This window comes from Agrilus planipennis, unplaced genomic scaffold (genome assembly GCF_000699045.2).
Source record: "Agrilus planipennis isolate EAB-ADULT unplaced genomic scaffold, Apla_2.0 scaffold2, whole genome shotgun sequence".
In the NCBI taxonomy this organism is placed as follows: Eukaryota; Metazoa; Arthropoda; class Insecta; order Coleoptera; family Buprestidae; genus Agrilus; species Agrilus planipennis.
Window position 1 is genome coordinate 1,031,515 of NW_020442464.1, and position 17,668 is coordinate 1,049,182.

The 17,668-nt window shown below is 33.0% G+C and overlaps 3 protein-coding genes across 4 annotated transcripts in view; 2 read left to right on the top strand and 1 right to left on the bottom strand.

Moving 5' to 3' along the window:
- The first annotated feature begins 304 nt into the window (after positions 1-304).
- Positions 305-4,520, top strand: LOC108744473 (protein tumorous imaginal discs, mitochondrial-like). 2 transcript variants are annotated; one of them, XM_018480644.2, is made up of 7 exons: positions 305-523; positions 606-1,066; positions 1,116-1,416; positions 2,052-2,245; positions 2,310-2,523; positions 3,219-3,281; positions 4,324-4,520. In XM_018480644.2, exons 1-7 carry the CDS (start codon positions 376-378, stop codon positions 4,407-4,409), a joined length of 1,467 nt encoding a protein of 488 aa, XP_018336146.2. In that variant the 5' UTR covers positions 305-375; the 3' UTR covers positions 4,410-4,520. The 2 variants fall into 2 exon arrangements, with proteins under 2 accessions (XP_018336146.2, XP_025836741.1); XM_025980956.1 differs by lacking the exons at positions 3,219-3,281; positions 4,324-4,520 and adding an exon at positions 2,997-3,184.
- Positions 4,521-4,636: 116 nt separating this feature from the next.
- Positions 4,637-7,260, top strand: LOC108732215 (N-acetylglucosamine-6-phosphate deacetylase). The gene is made up of 7 exons (XM_025980958.1): positions 4,637-5,134; positions 5,189-5,463; positions 5,591-5,720; positions 5,779-5,867; positions 5,932-6,076; positions 6,549-6,725; positions 7,077-7,260. The coding sequence occupies exons 1-7, from the start codon at positions 4,936-4,938 to the stop codon at positions 7,256-7,258; spliced, it is 1,197 nt and encodes a 398-aa protein (XP_025836743.1). The 5' UTR covers positions 4,637-4,935; the 3' UTR covers positions 7,259-7,260.
- Positions 7,261-7,442: 182 nt separating this feature from the next.
- LOC108744914 (leucine-rich repeat and immunoglobulin-like domain-containing nogo receptor-interacting protein 1) overlaps positions 7,443-17,668 on the bottom strand; it is a 146,810-nt gene continuing 136,584 nt past the window's right edge. Inside the window, exon 4 of the mRNA XM_018480917.1 lies at positions 7,443-8,251. Coding sequence (XP_018336419.1) covers positions 7,836-8,251 — 416 coding nt within the window. The 3' untranslated portion in view covers positions 7,443-7,835. The remainder of the gene's footprint in view (positions 8,252-17,668) is intronic.

Consider the following 17,668-nt stretch of genomic DNA (forward strand, 5'->3'; position numbering starts at 1 on the left):
ATTTTGTATTATTTTAAAAAGAAGGATTTTTGTGTAGAAAAGTTTCCATTAATAAAAAAAATATTTGGAGTTTGAGGGCGACGAATTCTACCCCAATATCCCGTTTATAATAATAATAAAAACCTACTGAAAAGTCTAGAATAAATTTGGGTGTTCACGAATTATTATAAGATTATTTGGCGAGGAATCGTAAAATACGTTTTTTGGAGTTTTAAATTTTTTATTTTATGAAAATGAGTTTTTATTTACAAACTTCCACAGATATTTATTGATAGATGTGTTCTATGTGTTATCTATGCTCTGTTCTTTAACATCATGAAATTGACGTGCAGAAGGTGCGCTGTGAAATGTTAGAAAAGAAATAGGTTTTTGACCATGGCCACAACTAGAATATGTTTTAGTTATATAATTAATAGAAATTTAAATTCAATTGCAGCAATCAGCGTTAAAAATGTAACAAAAAGATCATTCCATCAATGCTTAAAATGCAAACAAGTTCGAAATATTAACCTAACCTCAAGTAGTAAGTAATGCTTTATTCTTTGGTTGTATTTTTTTGTTTTGAGTTTTTATTGTGCATATTAATTCAAGTTATGTTTCCTTAGAATTTTCTTTTCCACAATTGCAAGTTACTAGCTTTCACACGGCGGCATGTTTAAACCAAAGAAAAGATTATTACAACATACTAGGCGTAAGCAAAAATGCATCTACTGCTGAAATTAAGAAGGCGTATTATAAATTAGCTAAAAAGTACCACCCTGATATGAACAAGAATGATCCTGATGCCCAGAAGAAGTTTCAGGCTGTCTCAGAAGCTTATGAAATATTAGGTGATGACAGTAAAAGGAAACAGTATGATACCTTTGGAACCACATCTGATCAAATGGGTGGTATGGGTGGAGCAAGTACCAGGGGAGGAGCTGATGGTTTCCAACAAAGTTGGAGTTATCAGTCAAATATTGATCCTGAAGAATTATTTAGAAAAATTTTTGGAGATGCTGGGTTTTCTAAAACACCTTTTGAAGATTTTGCAGAGTCTAGTTTTGGATTTGGAGAAGCTCAAGAGGTAATTTAAAACTTTCTTTTTTTCATAAAGTATTAATTTCACTTTTAAGGTGGTCGTCAGATTATCTTTCTCTCAAGCAGCTCGTGGTGTTAATAAAGATATAAATGTTAATGTAGTAGATACATGTCCAAAATGTCAGGGTAGTCGTTGTGAGTTGGGCACAAAACCAGTAAAATGCACCTTTTGTGATGGAACAGGTTTTGAGAGTACTACAAGGGGCCCATTCATAATGAGATCCACTTGCCGTTATTGTGAAGGTACCAGAATGTTTATAAAATTTAAGTGCACAGAATGTGAAGGAAAGGGGTCTACTGTTCAAAGGAAGAAAGTTACAGTACCTGTACCAGCAGGTAAGAATTGTATTATATATAGGATTTTAATTTATAATATATAAAATTGCTTATTAAACCATTAGTGTAATGTTAAAAGATATTCACTGCCAAAATGTAAAAGTTATGGTATTTAACATTATTTTATTGATTCACTGCATATCCTCCCATAGTATCAGCTAATACTATTACTAATATTTTATACAAATTGAGAAAAAGAAATGTGAAGTAAAATCAATAGTACTGAAAATTTAAATTGAACAATGTTTAATTTCTCTGTTATCTTGAACTGAGGCTTTAAAAAAATTTTAGCTGGATTTACATTTTAGTTTTTTGTATTGATTTCTGAGTGTTTCNATTTGTTAAATTTGAAAGTGTTATCACAATTTTTAATTAGTTCCAGATCTTCTTTAAGTGTATGTTTTATTGGTACAAATTACAATAGAATTTTAGTTTTGATTATGGGTAATGCATATTAGTTATAAGTTCTAATTTCATATATATTTACTTAAGTAAAAAAAAATAAGAAATGCAATTTACATAATCTTTAAAGTAAACCTATTCATGACATCTGCTCAGTTTTAAGCCACATTACTATTTATAAATTCCTCTGCTGTGATATAAATGCTGTTATTAAAAAAAATGTATGTATAAAGGTATTGAAGATGGACAGACGGTTAGAATGAATGTAGGAAACAAAGAATTGTTCGTAACGTTTAGGATTGACAAGTCCGATTATTTTCAACGGGATGGCCCAGACGTGCACACAGAAGCAACTATTTCGGTGTCGCAAGCCGTTTTGGGCGGCACCATTCGAATACAAGGTTTATACGAAGATCATACACTTCAAGTAATAATCTTTTCTTGTTGTCGTAAGTAAGTACTATAAACTTTCATAACCTTTTTTGTTACAGGTTCTACCCGGAACGTCTTCGCATACAAAAATTCGGCTTAGTGGAAAGGGCATGAAGAAAGTTAAGGGGTATGGCTATGGTGATCATTACGTTACGTTTAAAATAGCTGTTCCTAAAACGTTGTCTAAGGAACAAAAGGCTTTGATGCAGGCATATGCTGAACTCGAAACCGACACCCCTGGCCAAATTTTTGGTATAACTCGTAAGACGAATGGTAAGTCTCACCTCTGCTAATTACAGAAATTATTTAAAAGTTATACATTATCCAAGTAACTTTTGCAAATTAATTCCTATAAACAATGAATGTTTCAATGTAACACTTATAAAATTCAAATATAGATAGGCAATGTATCGCCACCGAGAGGTATGGCCTAGAGGTTTGTAGGTTTAAACCATATCTCACAATTCGATAGAACACCTATTCGTTGCGGGTCCGCTGGTGGCTGTTCCATTTTTTTTTTGTAGTTTCTTGGAATCTTTTAGTAATAAAATTCCCCTGATAATTTTTCACTTATCTAATTCCCCATTTTGTATTTTTAGTTGCCTTTTTTAAAACATGAAAAAAAAAAGGAAATCGAATGTTTCCCTTGAGTTTTAATATTTGAAAAGTTTGTCTGATTTTAATATTCACCAAAACAAAGTGCGTTTGTTGATACTATTGTTTTTAACATAATTTTTATTTAACAGGCCGGTCAAGTGATCAACAGGGTTCAAAAATCGTAAACGAAAACGATTCGAATAAAAGCAGCATTTTCTCTAAAATAAAAAGTGCGCTGTTCGGTTAATTGAATATTTTAATTAGTATTTATCAATGTTTTGTAGTATATATATTGTTATTGTTAATATGTTGGAGTAGCAGTAAATAAAATGTGTCACAGTAAAACTGTTCTCATTTTTTTTTCTTTTCAGACACCAAACAAAGCACGGGTGAAAACGAAGATATCTTAGAAGCCCTAAGAGCTGCTTTGTCAGGTGAGAAAAAATAAGAACACTTTGCTATTATTGAATTTCTGAATTTGTATTTAAATAAATGCATAAGTTTTTACTTTTCTGTTCATAGTTGATTTTAAATAAATCATTTNCTGAAAGTCCTGTTTTTAACAAGACTAGTTTTTGTATCATAATAGCCTCTGTTTATTCAAATAACTTTTAAATGACCTTTTGATACAAAGATATAGGCACCGAATCTGTTCTGCCATTACCTAGCAGATGTCGTCATCTTTTGAATAAAGGAATAGATAGATGTCTCCGATAATCGGTATTCAGTTTAGTTATTAGTTGTACCATTTTCCACGAGATAAAAGATGGATTTAGTTGTCTGTTTGTTTCTGTTTTTCTGTTTGTTTTATTTATAGGCATTTACAAAATTTTGTCACATCTGAATTGGGTTTTAATATTTTCACTTTTTGTTTCTTAATTTCTGCATTATAAAATGAAGTAAATAATCAATTCACTTTATTTACAAGTGAAATGCAAATTTTCTATGAACAGAAATACTTACCACTATAACATTTAGTTTTTCCTTTTTTTGCATTTTAATTTATTACGATGAATCAACAAAAAATGATATCGATACTTCTTACTAGAAATATTGTGTCTTACGACTTAACAGATTACACCTCGAAGCTCTATATTATTTAGAAATTTGTTTAAACGATGTTGTAGAAAATTTGAGAATGGTAATGCGATCAGCTAGTTTTTAAATGTTTTATTACTTCATTGTAGCAATTACTTTGGATAATTTCTCAGCCCTTTCAATGTTTGATTAATTTTCTAGCAAGCTGCATTTATTAAAATAAATCTCAGTTATTCAAATTTCGTATTTTTCAGAAACAATTGCTAGTAGAGAAAAAATGACTAACAATATAAAAAATGTCGTCAAAGAGCTCTTAAGAGCTAAAAAAAAGAGAGTTTAAATTTTTTATTAGCTTTAATAACAAGAGTCAAGACAAAGTAAATTCTAAAATTTTTGACAAGGAAGTGTAAGTGGAACTACTAATGGAGATTTTTCCAGGAAACTACAAATACAAAGGCAATAGCAGAGAAAACAGTTTAGAAGACAACAGTGAGAAAAGAAAAAAAGCAGCTAAAAATAAATAAACATTAGTTTTTTAAATTTATTAGTAGTATCCTGTTATTTTTTCTTGTAAAGTAATGGTAGTCACATGCCTTAATCAGTTTTTAAAAAATAAAATTACAGTTCTACAGTTAGATAAATTTTGTTATTTTATGGTATGTTCGTGTAGTTTCAGTAGAAATTGTTTACGATTTCGTATTTCACTTTCGTGTGACTGATGTTAATATGAATTAAAAATGTTTTAAAAAAATAATTTGCAGATTGCGAAGGTAGGTACGTTCCTGTGTTATTTTAAATTTCAACGAATGACATGAAGAAGTGAGGTTAACGTGGTAACTGAAAATTAGGCCGAGATAAGATAAAAATGTGTGAAGACAGTAATATTTTCAATATCGTTCATTAATCTGTGGTTTCTACCGTTAATCGCTTTTTGCTGTTTGAAAATATAAGAGCATATAAACAAAATCATGAAACACCAAGCTGCAGTATATGACCCAGTTTGATTATCCATTATAGAAATTAGTGATTACAGGCTTTTTTTATGAAAATATGCCTTCACAATTATTGCAATTTAAAAATTGTCGGATTTTAAGAAACCATCATATCATCTGGGAAGACCTGTGGGTGAGAAATGGACAGATAGTGAATCCTGAGAAAATTTTTTATGATGAAAAAATTAAGGCTGATAGACATATTGACTGCAAAGGTGTAATTATTGCTCCTGGTTTAATAGATCTGCAAATAAATGGTAACTTTGTTTTATATTTCATATTTAAAAAAAAAAATAAAGAAATTGTTTAAGGTGGATTTGGAATTGATTTCTCTACACACTTGGAAAATGTAGAGAATGGCATAAATAAAGTAGCCAAAGGTTTATTGATGTATGGGGTTACCTCATTTTGTCCAACTGTGGTAACATCACCTGTTAACATTTATCATAAAATCCTGCCAAATATCAAAAAACGAAAAGGAGGTAAAAATGGAGCTGCAGTTTTGGGTCTTCATTTGGAAGGACCTTTCATTAGTATAGAGAAAAAGGGTGCACATCCTCCTCAGTGCATTAAGTTTTTAGATAAGGTGAGTTTTCTTTGGGCTTTTAGCTTGAACTACAGCATTATTAAAATAAAATATTACAAAATACTACTTTACTTCACAAGTTGTCAGTGGTGGAGCAGTCTAATGGAATTATTTATTTATTTTTTAGGGGTTTGAAACAATAAAAGAAGTGTATGGATGTTTAGATAATGTATCTATAATAACAATGGCCCCAGAATTAGAAAATTCAGCTAAAGTGATAAAGACTCTGGTAAGAAATAATATTGTAGTATCATTAGGTGAGATTACTCCATTGCTTTAGTTTTAGTGTTTCTTTTAATGGTTTTTTTATTTTAGGTCACTCTATGGGAAACTTGCGGGATGGGGAAAGAGCAGTTTCAGATGGGGCATCATTTATAACCCATTTATTTAATGCTATGTTGCCAGTAAGTGATCTGGATAAATTAATGTTTAATTATCTTAAACATAAGTTAGTTTAATGTTTTCTAGTTCCACCACAGAGATCCAGGTCTTGTAGGACTTTTAACATCAGATTCCATTCCTGAAGAAAGAACTGTTTATTTTGGAATAATTGCTGATGGAGTCCACACACATCCCTCTGCTTTGAGAATTGCCCACAGAGCACATCCAAAAGGCAAGTAACTTAAAAAAAAAACAATATGTGTGTAACTATTTTTGATTTGCTCGAGACTGGGCATAAATTGATATCTACATATTAAAGAAAAAACTGATCCTGCTTTTAGTTTTTGTGTTTGTCCATGTTAGTTTTTATGTAAAAAGTGTATCGTTTTTGGTCTCAGTATAGACTTTTACAGAACAATGTAATATACTTCATGATTTGCTGTGTATTGGAATAATATTATTTTAAAAGTGTAATGCTTAATTGGTGATAGCTAGTAGTCTATTTTCAAAAGAAACTTGGAAAGTTGAAAATATTTAAAAGTAGCACTGTTTGGTCGAAAAACGTAAAGGTGGAAAAAGTAATGTTTTTGCAAGAGTTGCTTCTTCATTAAGGAATGTTATTTTTATGAATTTATTACTTGTGGGCATAAAAAATTGTAAACATATCTTTATCTTAAATACCAATTATTGGCTTTCTTTTACAGGTCTTGTTTTGGTAACAGATGCTATTTCTCCAATGGGGTTTGGCGAAGGTGTGTACAACATTGGTCAGATGTCTATCGAGATAAGACAGAATAAAGCATATGTGGTTGGTACCAATACACTTTGTGGAAGTATAGCCACAATGATCGAATGTGTGAAGTTATTTCAAGAAGCTACTGGTGAGTCAAACTTAATTTTTTTTACGAGTTAAATTTAGTAATTGTTTCAAATGGAGTCTGGAAAAAATATAACTTGCATCTAAATAAAATAAATAAACAAGTAGAGTAGGTATCTAAACTTACTACAAAACGTTAATTTCAACTTAAAACTATTTTTGTAATATTTTTAAGTTGAAAGCGAAAAAATTGACTGTAGGTAGGGTAGGCGTACATATATGTTTCGTGTCGAATATTCTAAAGCAATCAATTATAGCTTTACAATATTATTTCACTTCGCAAAGGTATTTTCAGCTTCTGAACACAACCAACTTGAGTATGTTATGGAGTAGTGATATTCAATATAATTTTTAGATTGCAGTGTTGAATATGCTTTAGAAGCAGGAAGTTTACATCCCGCATGTGTTCTGGGAATTTCAGATCAAAAAGGGACACTAAATTATGGAAGTGATGCCGATTTTATTTTTTTGGATGATAATTTGAACGTTCTATCGACATACATTGCCGGTGAATGCGTTTATGAAAAAAAGCTTTAATATTATTTNCAGTAACACAGTATCCCTTCTTTTACGGTTAGTTTGAGTCGCAGGGGGAAGGGAGAAGGACTCAGGTTTTTTGAGGGGGCTTGAAAATTCGGAACCTTAAAAATATTCTTTGACTTTTTATTATCTATTAAAATATAAAAAAAGAAAACATTTCGTATGTGAATTAATGTAAAGCGCTCCTTATTTTGAAATCGAAATTTTCTCTTTATACTTTTACTAATATATTAAACATAAATCATAGTGCTACCATACTTATAAATTTGTAGAACTTTTTAATAAATTATTTATTGATAAAGACATAAAAATACTTAATATCTAGTTGTGCGTAGTAAGGCGGAACAGTTTTTGTAGGCATTTCTATCAGTTGACAGAACTTTATTGTAGACTATCAAAGTTTCGAAATGGTTAATTTATTGTTTCCGACACTGTAAAACTTTCGAGTAGCGATTAATCGAAATCCTGACGGGTTTCCTTGAGTTGTGCACTTCGCCAACTACAATACTGCCTGTTTTAAAAGATAGACAGGTAAACCAAACGCGTGAAGAGGTAGAAAAATCGTGATCGTTAACTACATTTTACACATAAACCTTAGGGACTTTGTAGGGAGCTGTTTTGGAGTCCCATTGCGGTCGTAGCGAGAATTTTCGAACTTTACACGTACCTTTATACGTATACTCACATATACAGGAGAAAACGTACCTCGGAACGTGCCGGAAGCGACCGTTCGTAAATCCATGTAAGCCAGCTTGAGGAAGCCCACTTGTTCGAGACCGTTGAAAGCGTCCGGCTCAACGATCCTGATCCCGGAGGGTAACAGGAGTCGTTCGACGTTCGTCAGTCCGCTAAACGCGTTCGCTTGGATCCTCATTATCGGGTTGTTACTTAGCACGATCTGTTTCAGGTTCGACGTGCCGGCGAAGCAATAACACTCAACTAATCTTATCTTATTGTTGCTGAGAATAATGGACGTAATGTTCTGTAAACCTGTAACATAGGTACACAGGTAGATATAAATTCTACTAAGATGGTTGTAATCACCACTACTAACGTGTGCCTGTCTATATACAACGTGTTTCATATTAGCTACTAATTTACGTTTTCCGAGTTCCGCACCTATGATCGTGGAGGAAAAACTGAGCCCTTATAAGACCATTCACGTGTCCGTATGTCACAGTTGTTTTTCTTGGAAACTACGAAAGGTAGAAAATTGAAATTTAGATTGAATTGCACACAATTATAGTAGTCCGGGAGACGGGAGCGTTTTTATGTGTAATGGCTTTAATTAATTTGTCTTGATAATATATACAACCATGAAACGGCAACTCTACCTGAGCAAATCCTGACGGAAGTAACTTTTAAAAATTTGATAACAATTGAAAAATTAGTGACACACCTTATGTGGTAAAAATATATGTAAATGTGGTATTAAATGTATCTGAGTAGTCAATCCTGCCAAGTGAAAGGGTGACAGGCCAAGTAATTATTGGAGCGCGTTCCTGTGGTCTCGTCTTTCGCGGTTTATATACTACACTTTCGTAGTTTTGCAAGGTAAATGAGGTACCAAAATAAACAAATTGATGAATTTTACCCGAAAAGTCTATCGTGCCTCATGAGAAACTGTCGAAAAGGGTTGCAGGGGGTAGGGCCGTCTTAACATTTTTGGAGGGGCGGCCAAACAGGGTACGGATTTACTTTTTTAATGAGCATTTCAAAAAATTTTAATCTTTGGTGACGGAGTAAAGAGAAACTTTAATAATACGAAAACTGAGGGTTAACGTCTCCATCGAATACCTTTTCGAAAGAGGAACGAAGGTAAAAAGTACTCGAAATTTTTGGGTAAATTTCTAAATGCATTGTACAAAGTTAAACCTCAAAACGTTGATTTACTTATTGAAATATTTAGTTACACGCAACTGGTGATTATATTAAATGTTTTTTAAACTTCGGTTTCGTATAATGAAACTATCTCCAAAAGTCCCGGGTGTCCAAAAAAAAAATAGATCTTTTCTAATTATTTAAACTAGTTTCCGACCGAAAGTTCGGTTTCGGTCGAGTTTCGGAAAAAAAACGAGTTTTTCGGTTTAGTTTCGGTTTCGGCGGCAAACTTGCCGAAACTACGACCGAAACCGAAACAGCGTTCGAGAGTTCTCGCGCTCTGCTCGGTCATGTTCGGCGCGATAAATTCCATCGAAGCGAAGTATACTATACTTACTCAAATAAACATCTCACCAAATTAAAATATTTTTAAGGCGCAATTAAAGTATTTCCTTAAATGAGGGGTTGTTATGTTGATTTTAATTTGATTATCAATAAGTGAAAATGTCAAAGACTGCAGAGCTATGTGATTTAAAGATAAAAAAATAAAACTGACTGATTATAATAACGTTTTCTTTATTTTTCTCTCAAAACATGATCCTTATAAGGAAGTTTCTGTTTCGGTTTTGGCCGAAAACAAATAAAAGCATGCGCACAAGTAGACTGTTAAGTTTGAAATAGCTATCCAATATACCGTTTGCCAGTCTTATTAGCTGTTTAAGTCATGTCATCGTGTAAAGTTACGTGATTGAACAGTTGGTCCTAGGTTTTTTCCTAAATGAGACATTTGACCTCGTCCCAGGGGGTCCTTTGGATTTTGAGGGTGTTCAAACTGGACAAACTTATCAATGTCTGGGCGTCTTTTGAAGGCTTCCCTTCATCCACGTCACCAAAAAAGATATTTCTATAGACATTCTATAGGGCGCATATTTATTTTGCCAGTTCATATCTAATTGCATTAATTTTATGTGAGATAGCTTCCGAAATGTAGCTGGAAACGTGAACCAAATTCAGTTGAAAATAAAACTATGAAAAGGTCAGAGTTCCTAGAAGTTTAACTGAACTGGAAAGGAATATTGTAGCGAAATTTCCTATAGCAGTGAATATAAAGTTTATATTTATTGAAAGTTTTTCCATCACAATGTTTTTTACGGAATATTTAGGGAAAGGGTTAATCCTCCATTTGGTTATTTTAACTTATTAGGTATATTCCTTTAACTAAAGGGGATTTTGAGGCCTGAGAAGGATTGTTTAAATTCAGTGTAGGTATTTCAGAAACGTCTTGAATTAATTTATTAGGGGGTTTACGATACTAACGGTTGGCAATAATTACTCTAATTAAGGATTGGAGCATTACCAATCCAATTAGGTATAACCCCAACATGAACATAACTTCTTAATAGGAAGTTTAATATCATTAGAAGCAGTTAAAGTCATAATCGTTCTGAAGAGGTAGTTTTAACATAGTAGTCAGAATACTTTTTATATATTTTTCAAGCGATACTTAGTCGGGGTTTATAAAGGAAATAATTCCAGTTTGTTTGAAATCACACTGTAATGAATTTTCTGGTATGCCAAGATTTATTTCACTGTGTAGACTTCTCCTTCGCACACTATTTATATTATTAGCTGTCTTGTATCGACTATATACTGTCGAAAGCTGATTATTTATTTACTGTCATGGAATATTTCTGATTATTTTCGGAAATTTCCCCTACGTTTCTTCTGCTTGCGCCAGTCTTATACGGCGTATGATTTGCGAGCTGCATTTAAAGACTTTCTTTTACATTATCTTCCGACGCACTAGTATCGATCGCCTGCGGCATTCGTTCCTGACAATGTTTTTTTTTGAAATAGTAAAATATGCCCATTAAAGGGATAAGTTATGAAAACATTTAATAAAACAGAAATAAATACTTTTTTGGATTTAACATACATTATTTCGATTTTATTTGTATAAAATGTAACCGGTGTCATCCATAACAAATCGATAAACAGTTCACTCATCAAAATCGGCCCAATAGATAAGGCACTACGGTGGAACATACGTAAATACAAACATAAGACAGTTTTGGTTTTTCCGCAATTGGGTAAAAATTATATGAATTTAAGATTTTACTTAATATTTCTGTTATTATTGATTTTATTTGTAACAGTAGCTATTATTATCATTCGTGTCTATTTAGTCGAAAACTGCAATATTTTTTTCGGAATGGCCTTCGTTATTTAATGTGCGATGGCATTAATGAATTGAATTGATTATAATTTGACAATATTTTATGACGAAATTTGAATATATAAATTAAATAGTGTTTGTCATCTAATTTATCCATGCTTGCAACAGCTTATCAGTGCTATTATTTTGAAGTAGTCAATTTCATCAACGGCCGCTGAATACAAATGACTACCAATTTTAGCTTTAATTACTTTTTAATTGACAAATACAATAACGAAAGTTTAAAGGCTACGTGTGATGAAATTTTACCACGGAATACGTGACTACGAAATCGTGTTCAGGGTGGTTCCTTTAGGCACCGAGATGACCTAGGGTTTTTAACCATTACTTAGCGTTCGGGAGGACACCGGTTCGATTCCAGATCAGTCTGCAATAGACCAAGTTTTTCAGTGGTTTCCTTTGTTTAATCTTACTCTTTTCTGTGTTCATTTTGTTCGCCAGCATTAGTTGCTGGTGGGAATGAAACTCCTAATAGTGAAGTTTTCCTTCATAAGGAGTAGGATATAACGTCCAATTAGATATCAATACATACACATCGTTAAAATGTTATATCACACATACGTCTGTGGTTCTATTTTGCATTGATTATTTACTTCAATTCTAAGTAGTCTTTTTTTGATCGGTGATCATAACTTCGTTCAACGTACCTACATGTGATGTTGTCTTTAAGATACCTCTTGAGATGGGGGAAGAAGTAGAAGTCGAAGGTGCATTTTCAACTATTATTTCGTATTTCTGTTATGATTTTACTATTTTGAATATGTGTAATTCCCCCTAGATGAGCGTGATCCATGTTATGACTTCCTTTTCTGGTTCTTGTTTTTTGGTTTTCCTTTTGTTGATTGATGTTTTGGTGTTTCTTTACAGGGTGTCCCAAGCAAGCGGGTTTCTTCAATAAATACTTTACAGTTGAAGATATTAGAAAATGTTTCTTACAAAAACGCTACCATTTAATTATCTTCATATTCTAAAATTATTTTCGATTCCATTTTTCCTGGAGGCTATCTAACTTTATTTTTTCAAATGGAATGCCTCATTTTTTATTTCATTTTTGAATTCCTCGTTAAATTTAAATACACTCTGTATATCATTTCTATTTTGCACTTTGGATATCTGCTGCTCTGAGCCATTTGTTGAACGATTTTTAGTTTTTTGTATAGTTGGTTTTTGACATTGGGGCTGTTATAATTGTTTGGGGTAGCGCTCTATATTTCGTTATTAATTAATATTCTACTAAAGCTTGTCTGGATTAATCGTCTTACTCTAAAGTATATGATCTGTTACTGCTACTGAATGACAGATATACATCATCATTATCATCATAAGGTCGTCAGTCCTAAGACTGGTTGGACACACATCTCCACTCTTTCCTATCCTGCGCTAATCTTCGCATTTCCTTAAAGCTGGAGCAACCCATATCCTTAACTATTTGCGAACAGTAATCTAATCTAGGTCTACCTCTACCCCTTCTAACTTCTCTGACTAGATCTTCATGCCTGAGAAGGTGCCCTACTAACCTATCGCGTATATTTCTTATTGACTTCCATAGAGTCCTCTGTTCTCTTACTCTTTCTAATACCTCTTTATTTCTATCCTTTTCTATCCACGGTATCCTCATCATTCGCCTGTAACACCACATTTCGAACGCTTCTAACCTTTTCTTTTCCGCCGCACCCATGTTTCGCACCCGTACAGCGCCGTGCTCCAAAAATACACTTTTTCGAATTTCTAAATTAATCATTCGCGAGCATAGAAGTGACTTCTTTTTATTGAAGGCGACTCGATCCTGCGCTATTCTCTGCTTTATATCCCTACTACTCCTTCCGTTCTGATTTATCTGACTTCCTAGATAGTTATTTTTTGCGAGAAATTGCATCTTGGTACTGTAAATGAAAACAACACAAGCTCTCTACAAATCGTACTTTACAAGCCGTGACAAGTTAAACTTAGACTCGTTCTTAATTGTTATTTCAATTTTAAGTATTCTGCATTTATCTCACGGGAACTACAAACATTAAGTTTCACGTGGAAATAGCATTTATTATGATTTCCGAGGGAATTGTGCACGCAAGAACTTCCTGAGAATTTTGCATAGAACGGGTCTGAAGTTCCAGTAAAAACGTATATAATGACCATAAAAATGTTATGTTGTTTTCGACAAAATTACTGTTTTTTTTTTGTTCACCCCTATGAATATTTACCATTAGTGGCGCGTGCATGTTACTTCGAAAGGAATGAATCGTTGCATCGGATGATATAACGTGTTTACCAATTAATTAATTAGAAGTGTAGCACTTGTGAACTCATACGGCTATACAGATTTGGGACAATAGTTTAATCAAGGGATTCACGGAGCTATCCAAATTTGTATCGAATATCGAGTTTAATAATCAAAACTTAAATTTCATTGGCCTATCTGCACTAGTGGCGAATTGAGAACTGAACATAGTAGTCCGGGAGACAGAAACGTTTTTATGTGTAATGGCTATAATTAATCTTGATAATATATACCAGGGGTCGGCAACCTTTTTTGTTTTTTTAATTTGGTACGTTCATAACTTTGCGACGAAAATTTTTTGGGAAAAAGAAAAAAATGTTTGTATATCTTATACTTTATTTTCGGAACCAAAGTGGGTCACTTTGAAATTACCAAATGGACCACTCGGTGACCCACGGGTCATAGGTTGTCGACCCCTGATATATACAATCGTGAAACGGCAACCCTACCTGAGCAAATCCTGTTGGAAGTGACTTTTCAAAAATTTGATAACAATTGAAAAATTTGTGTCACACCCCATGTTGTTTTGTAATAAAAAAATATAGGGCGTCATGATAAGTGCCCAACTTTGCCGTGCAACCATGACGGAGCGCATAAATAGGATATTTATTCTTGACGAACAACATCCGTAGAGTTTGTCCTAAATGTTCTATTAAATGTATCTGGGTAGTCAGTCTTGCCAGGTGAAAGGGTTGCAGACCAAGAGTGCGCTCCCGTGGTCTCGTCTTGGGAGGTTTATATACTACACCTCCGTAGTTTTGCACGGTAAATGAGGTATCAAATTAAAGAATTTGATGAGTTTTACCTGAAAAGTCTATTCTGCCTCATGAGAAACAGCCGAAAAGAGTTGCAGGGGGTAGGGCTGTTTTACGATCCGGGTACGGATACACTTTTTTAGGTTAAAGGTTTTGTATTTACTAGGAAAAAATTTATGCAATTAAGCAATATCTTATTCCTTTTTCCTTTTATTATTCACCCTCTCGCTCGTAATAAAAATAGGTCTGAAAGTGAAATTTTAAGTAACGTGAACCAAAATTTCACAGCTTATTTATTAAACTTAAAAATAAATCAGGGTTTTAAACCAATGCTCCTTACTTTGCTATACCCTCTACATTTTTCTAAGAAATACTTTCACAGTCTGATCGCCTGGTTTGTTTATTATTTTCGTATTTTTGAATATGCAGTTCACCTAACAGGAAATCGTTACTTAGATACCACAATGATTCTAGGGAAAAATTTGTCCTTTGAAAATAATTCCTGAACAGTCATTTACAATGAACAATAATTTCTAGTCCAAAGATTAGTCCCTTCAGTAAAGCCCCCCCTGTGAAAGAAGCTTCTCCAAATTAAAAATAATGGAAAATTATTTAAGATCAATTATGGATCAAAATAGACTCAGCGGATTGGCATTAATTAATTAAATAAAATGAGCTGGCAACTACATTAAATTATAACGATTTAATTTCTACTTTTGAAGAAATTAAAGCTAGAAAATCTGTTTGGTTTTTTCATTGATTTAATTTTAAATTGGAGGACACTTTTTTTGTTGTAGATATTAGGTACATTTGCACGAATAAAAATTTGAAAAAAAGTTTTTTATATTTATATGAACACGACAGCCAATATTTTTAAGGGAGTTTGTCCCGGGGCTGCTTTAACTATAGAAACGGTCCTGGCAGGGGAGGTAATTGGGCGCACGGAACTCAGAAGGTTTTGGACTTAGATATTTATTATCCGTCGCAAAAAATGTTATTAATTTGGTGAAATTTAGCAAGCTAGACAGAGATACAATAAGTAGATTCTGAGAACATGTGAGACAAATGTTGTACAGTAATATTCCATAAGGAACTTTTCACTTCTCCTCATTTCATCCGTTTCTCCCAGCGCCACCCACTCATCCTTGCGATTCTTAAAAGCAGGCCTAAGCGGATTTTCTATTCTAACCTCCGGCTTTGAATTAGAGTGAACGTAGGAGGGACTTCTCGCCCATTTCAATTAGCAATTAGTGGGAGCGAAACACGCAAAACTGTATAAAGTACAACAAAGAATCGTCTAATGATGTAGATACAAAACATCTTGTATGACATCCTATGATATTGTTAGTTACTTAATAGTGGATTAAAGTGCAATATTAATTTGAAATCATTTTTTCGATTTTTTATTTACCCACTACAAACTACCTCAAATTAATGAGGGAAAAATTGTTGATGTTGTCACACCCCCGCCGGGAATCGACCCCGGGACCGTTGGCTTTACGCACCAATGTTCTAACCACTAAACTACGAGAGGTGACAACAGCAACCACGACCAACCGACCTACAAGGTTAACGATTCGTCGAACAGCAACAATTTTTCCCTCATTAATTTGAGGTAGTGTGTAGTGGGTAAATAAAAAATCGAAAAACTGATTTCAAATTAATATTGCAATGTTGTATGACGTTACTACAAAAAAAAAAATTATGCCAATTCTAACCCCAGATGGACATTTGTACTGAAATTGAAATTTATTTTTCGTATTAATCGGTTCGTAACTTTATGAACGAAGCTGCATAATTGTGTTTGTTGTTGTGTTCGATCGATTTCGTGGTTTTGTTTTTTCTTATTCTATGCTAAAAGAGCGAATGTCAATATTTTGCTGTTTTAAGTAAACTATTGCACTACATTTCTTTTCTCGCTCCCTTTCACATTATGTTAAAATGACTAACGTCAAATCGAAGCGAACGGCAGTGGTAGCCAATGTCATTATGAATTCAGTCGCATCTATTCACGCTAAAAGGCCAAAGTTTACTTTAACCGTTTTAGCAGCCACTGATATTATTTTGTGAAATGTAGACATTTACCCTTTTAGATCCAACTGGTACAGATGTATTCCAGTAATTCCGCATTTCTCCGAAAGTACGACCTATCTCGAAAATAAGCCTCATCATGGTTTTAAAGGATAAGACTTATTGAAAAAAATATTGGCATTTTGTGACGGTGCCCGTCTCGTAGCTCGTTTAGCATCAAACGATCCTTATTTTGGTTTTATCGGAATTTGCGAGTTATCGGTGTTTATTGAGTCTATATAATCGTTGTTAAATATATATTGTAGTATTAAGAAAAAGAAAAAATTGCGGCATTTATCTCAGAAACTGTTGACTTCAGAGAAAAGTCGTGAGGAAGAAAAATTTTCGTAATTAAATTTCTTACTAGAAAATCCGTGGTTTCCACTGCAAAAATGTAGAAAATTGTAAAAAAAAAGCGTAAAAATATATATTAACTTGCGGATTTCTCTTCATATACTTACATTACTGCTATGACCTTTATACTTGTCTAAAGAAAATTTTTCATTATGGTAAATAATCCCACTAAATTTCACCTAGATTGGATTTATAGTTTTTGCATAATATTAACAACAAATTTATGCTGCATGAAAAAAATTGTAAATTTTCAAATTGTTGCTGAGGCCAGACAAAAGTATTTTAAGCCGTGCAAAGTTTTTGACATGCGGAGGGGCCCCTACATTTTCGAACCCATTTTACCAAATTGCAATCCGTTAATTTTGAGAGTCTAGGTAAATGTTTAAATATCTGGCAAATGTCTTTAATAAAAAGTTAAGCGCGTGGTTTCACATGTCCGTATAGTTAAACTTTTGGAAGTGTTTCTAACAAAAATCTAGCATGCTACCCTTTTCATCCAACCCAAAACAGACTACAAGTAGTTTTTAAATTTATACAAATTTCATTATCAGGTATTAATCGGACTGTATTGTTGGTCACGTTTGAAATTTTTCCGTAACATTATTGGTAATAAAAAAGGTTTCCCCTTAATCTACCCCGAAAATTAGACTTTGCCCACTTTTTCAGTGTAAAATTACATAATAAGTATAATGAGAGCGGGGATCACACAGTAGTAGCAATGTGTTATGACGGTCATAATTTTGACAAAATAAACTTACAAACTCGTAAATTTATTAAATAATTAGCTAACCCGGCACATCTTTGTACTGCCTCAATCGATAAATAAAAGACCTAAACTTTTGTATAAAATAAACTTAAAACAAACAAAAGGAATCCATAATTAATAAAAAAAA

Bases quoted from the DNA above. Each gene is read 5' to 3' on its own strand.
- LOC108744473 (XM_018480644.2), top strand. From the start codon at position 376: ATGGCCACAACTAGAATATGTTTTAGTTATATAATTAATAGAAATTTA. The intron at 1,067-1,115 runs GTAATTTAAAAC...TTCACTTTTAAG, and splicing joins GATTTGGAGAAGCTCAAGAG to GTGGTCGTCAGATTATCTTT. The intron at 2,246-2,309 runs GTAATAATCTTT...TTTTTGTTACAG, and splicing joins ACGAAGATCATACACTTCAA to GTTCTACCCGGAACGTCTTC.
- LOC108732215 (XM_025980958.1), top strand. From the start codon at position 4,936: ATGCCTTCACAATTATTGCAATTTAAAAATTGTCGGATTTTAAGAAAC. The intron at 5,721-5,778 runs GTGAGATTACTC...TTTTTATTTTAG, and splicing joins TAATATTGTAGTATCATTAG to GTCACTCTATGGGAAACTTG. The intron at 6,077-6,548 runs GCAAGTAACTTA...TTTCTTTTACAG, and splicing joins CCACAGAGCACATCCAAAAG to GTCTTGTTTTGGTAACAGAT.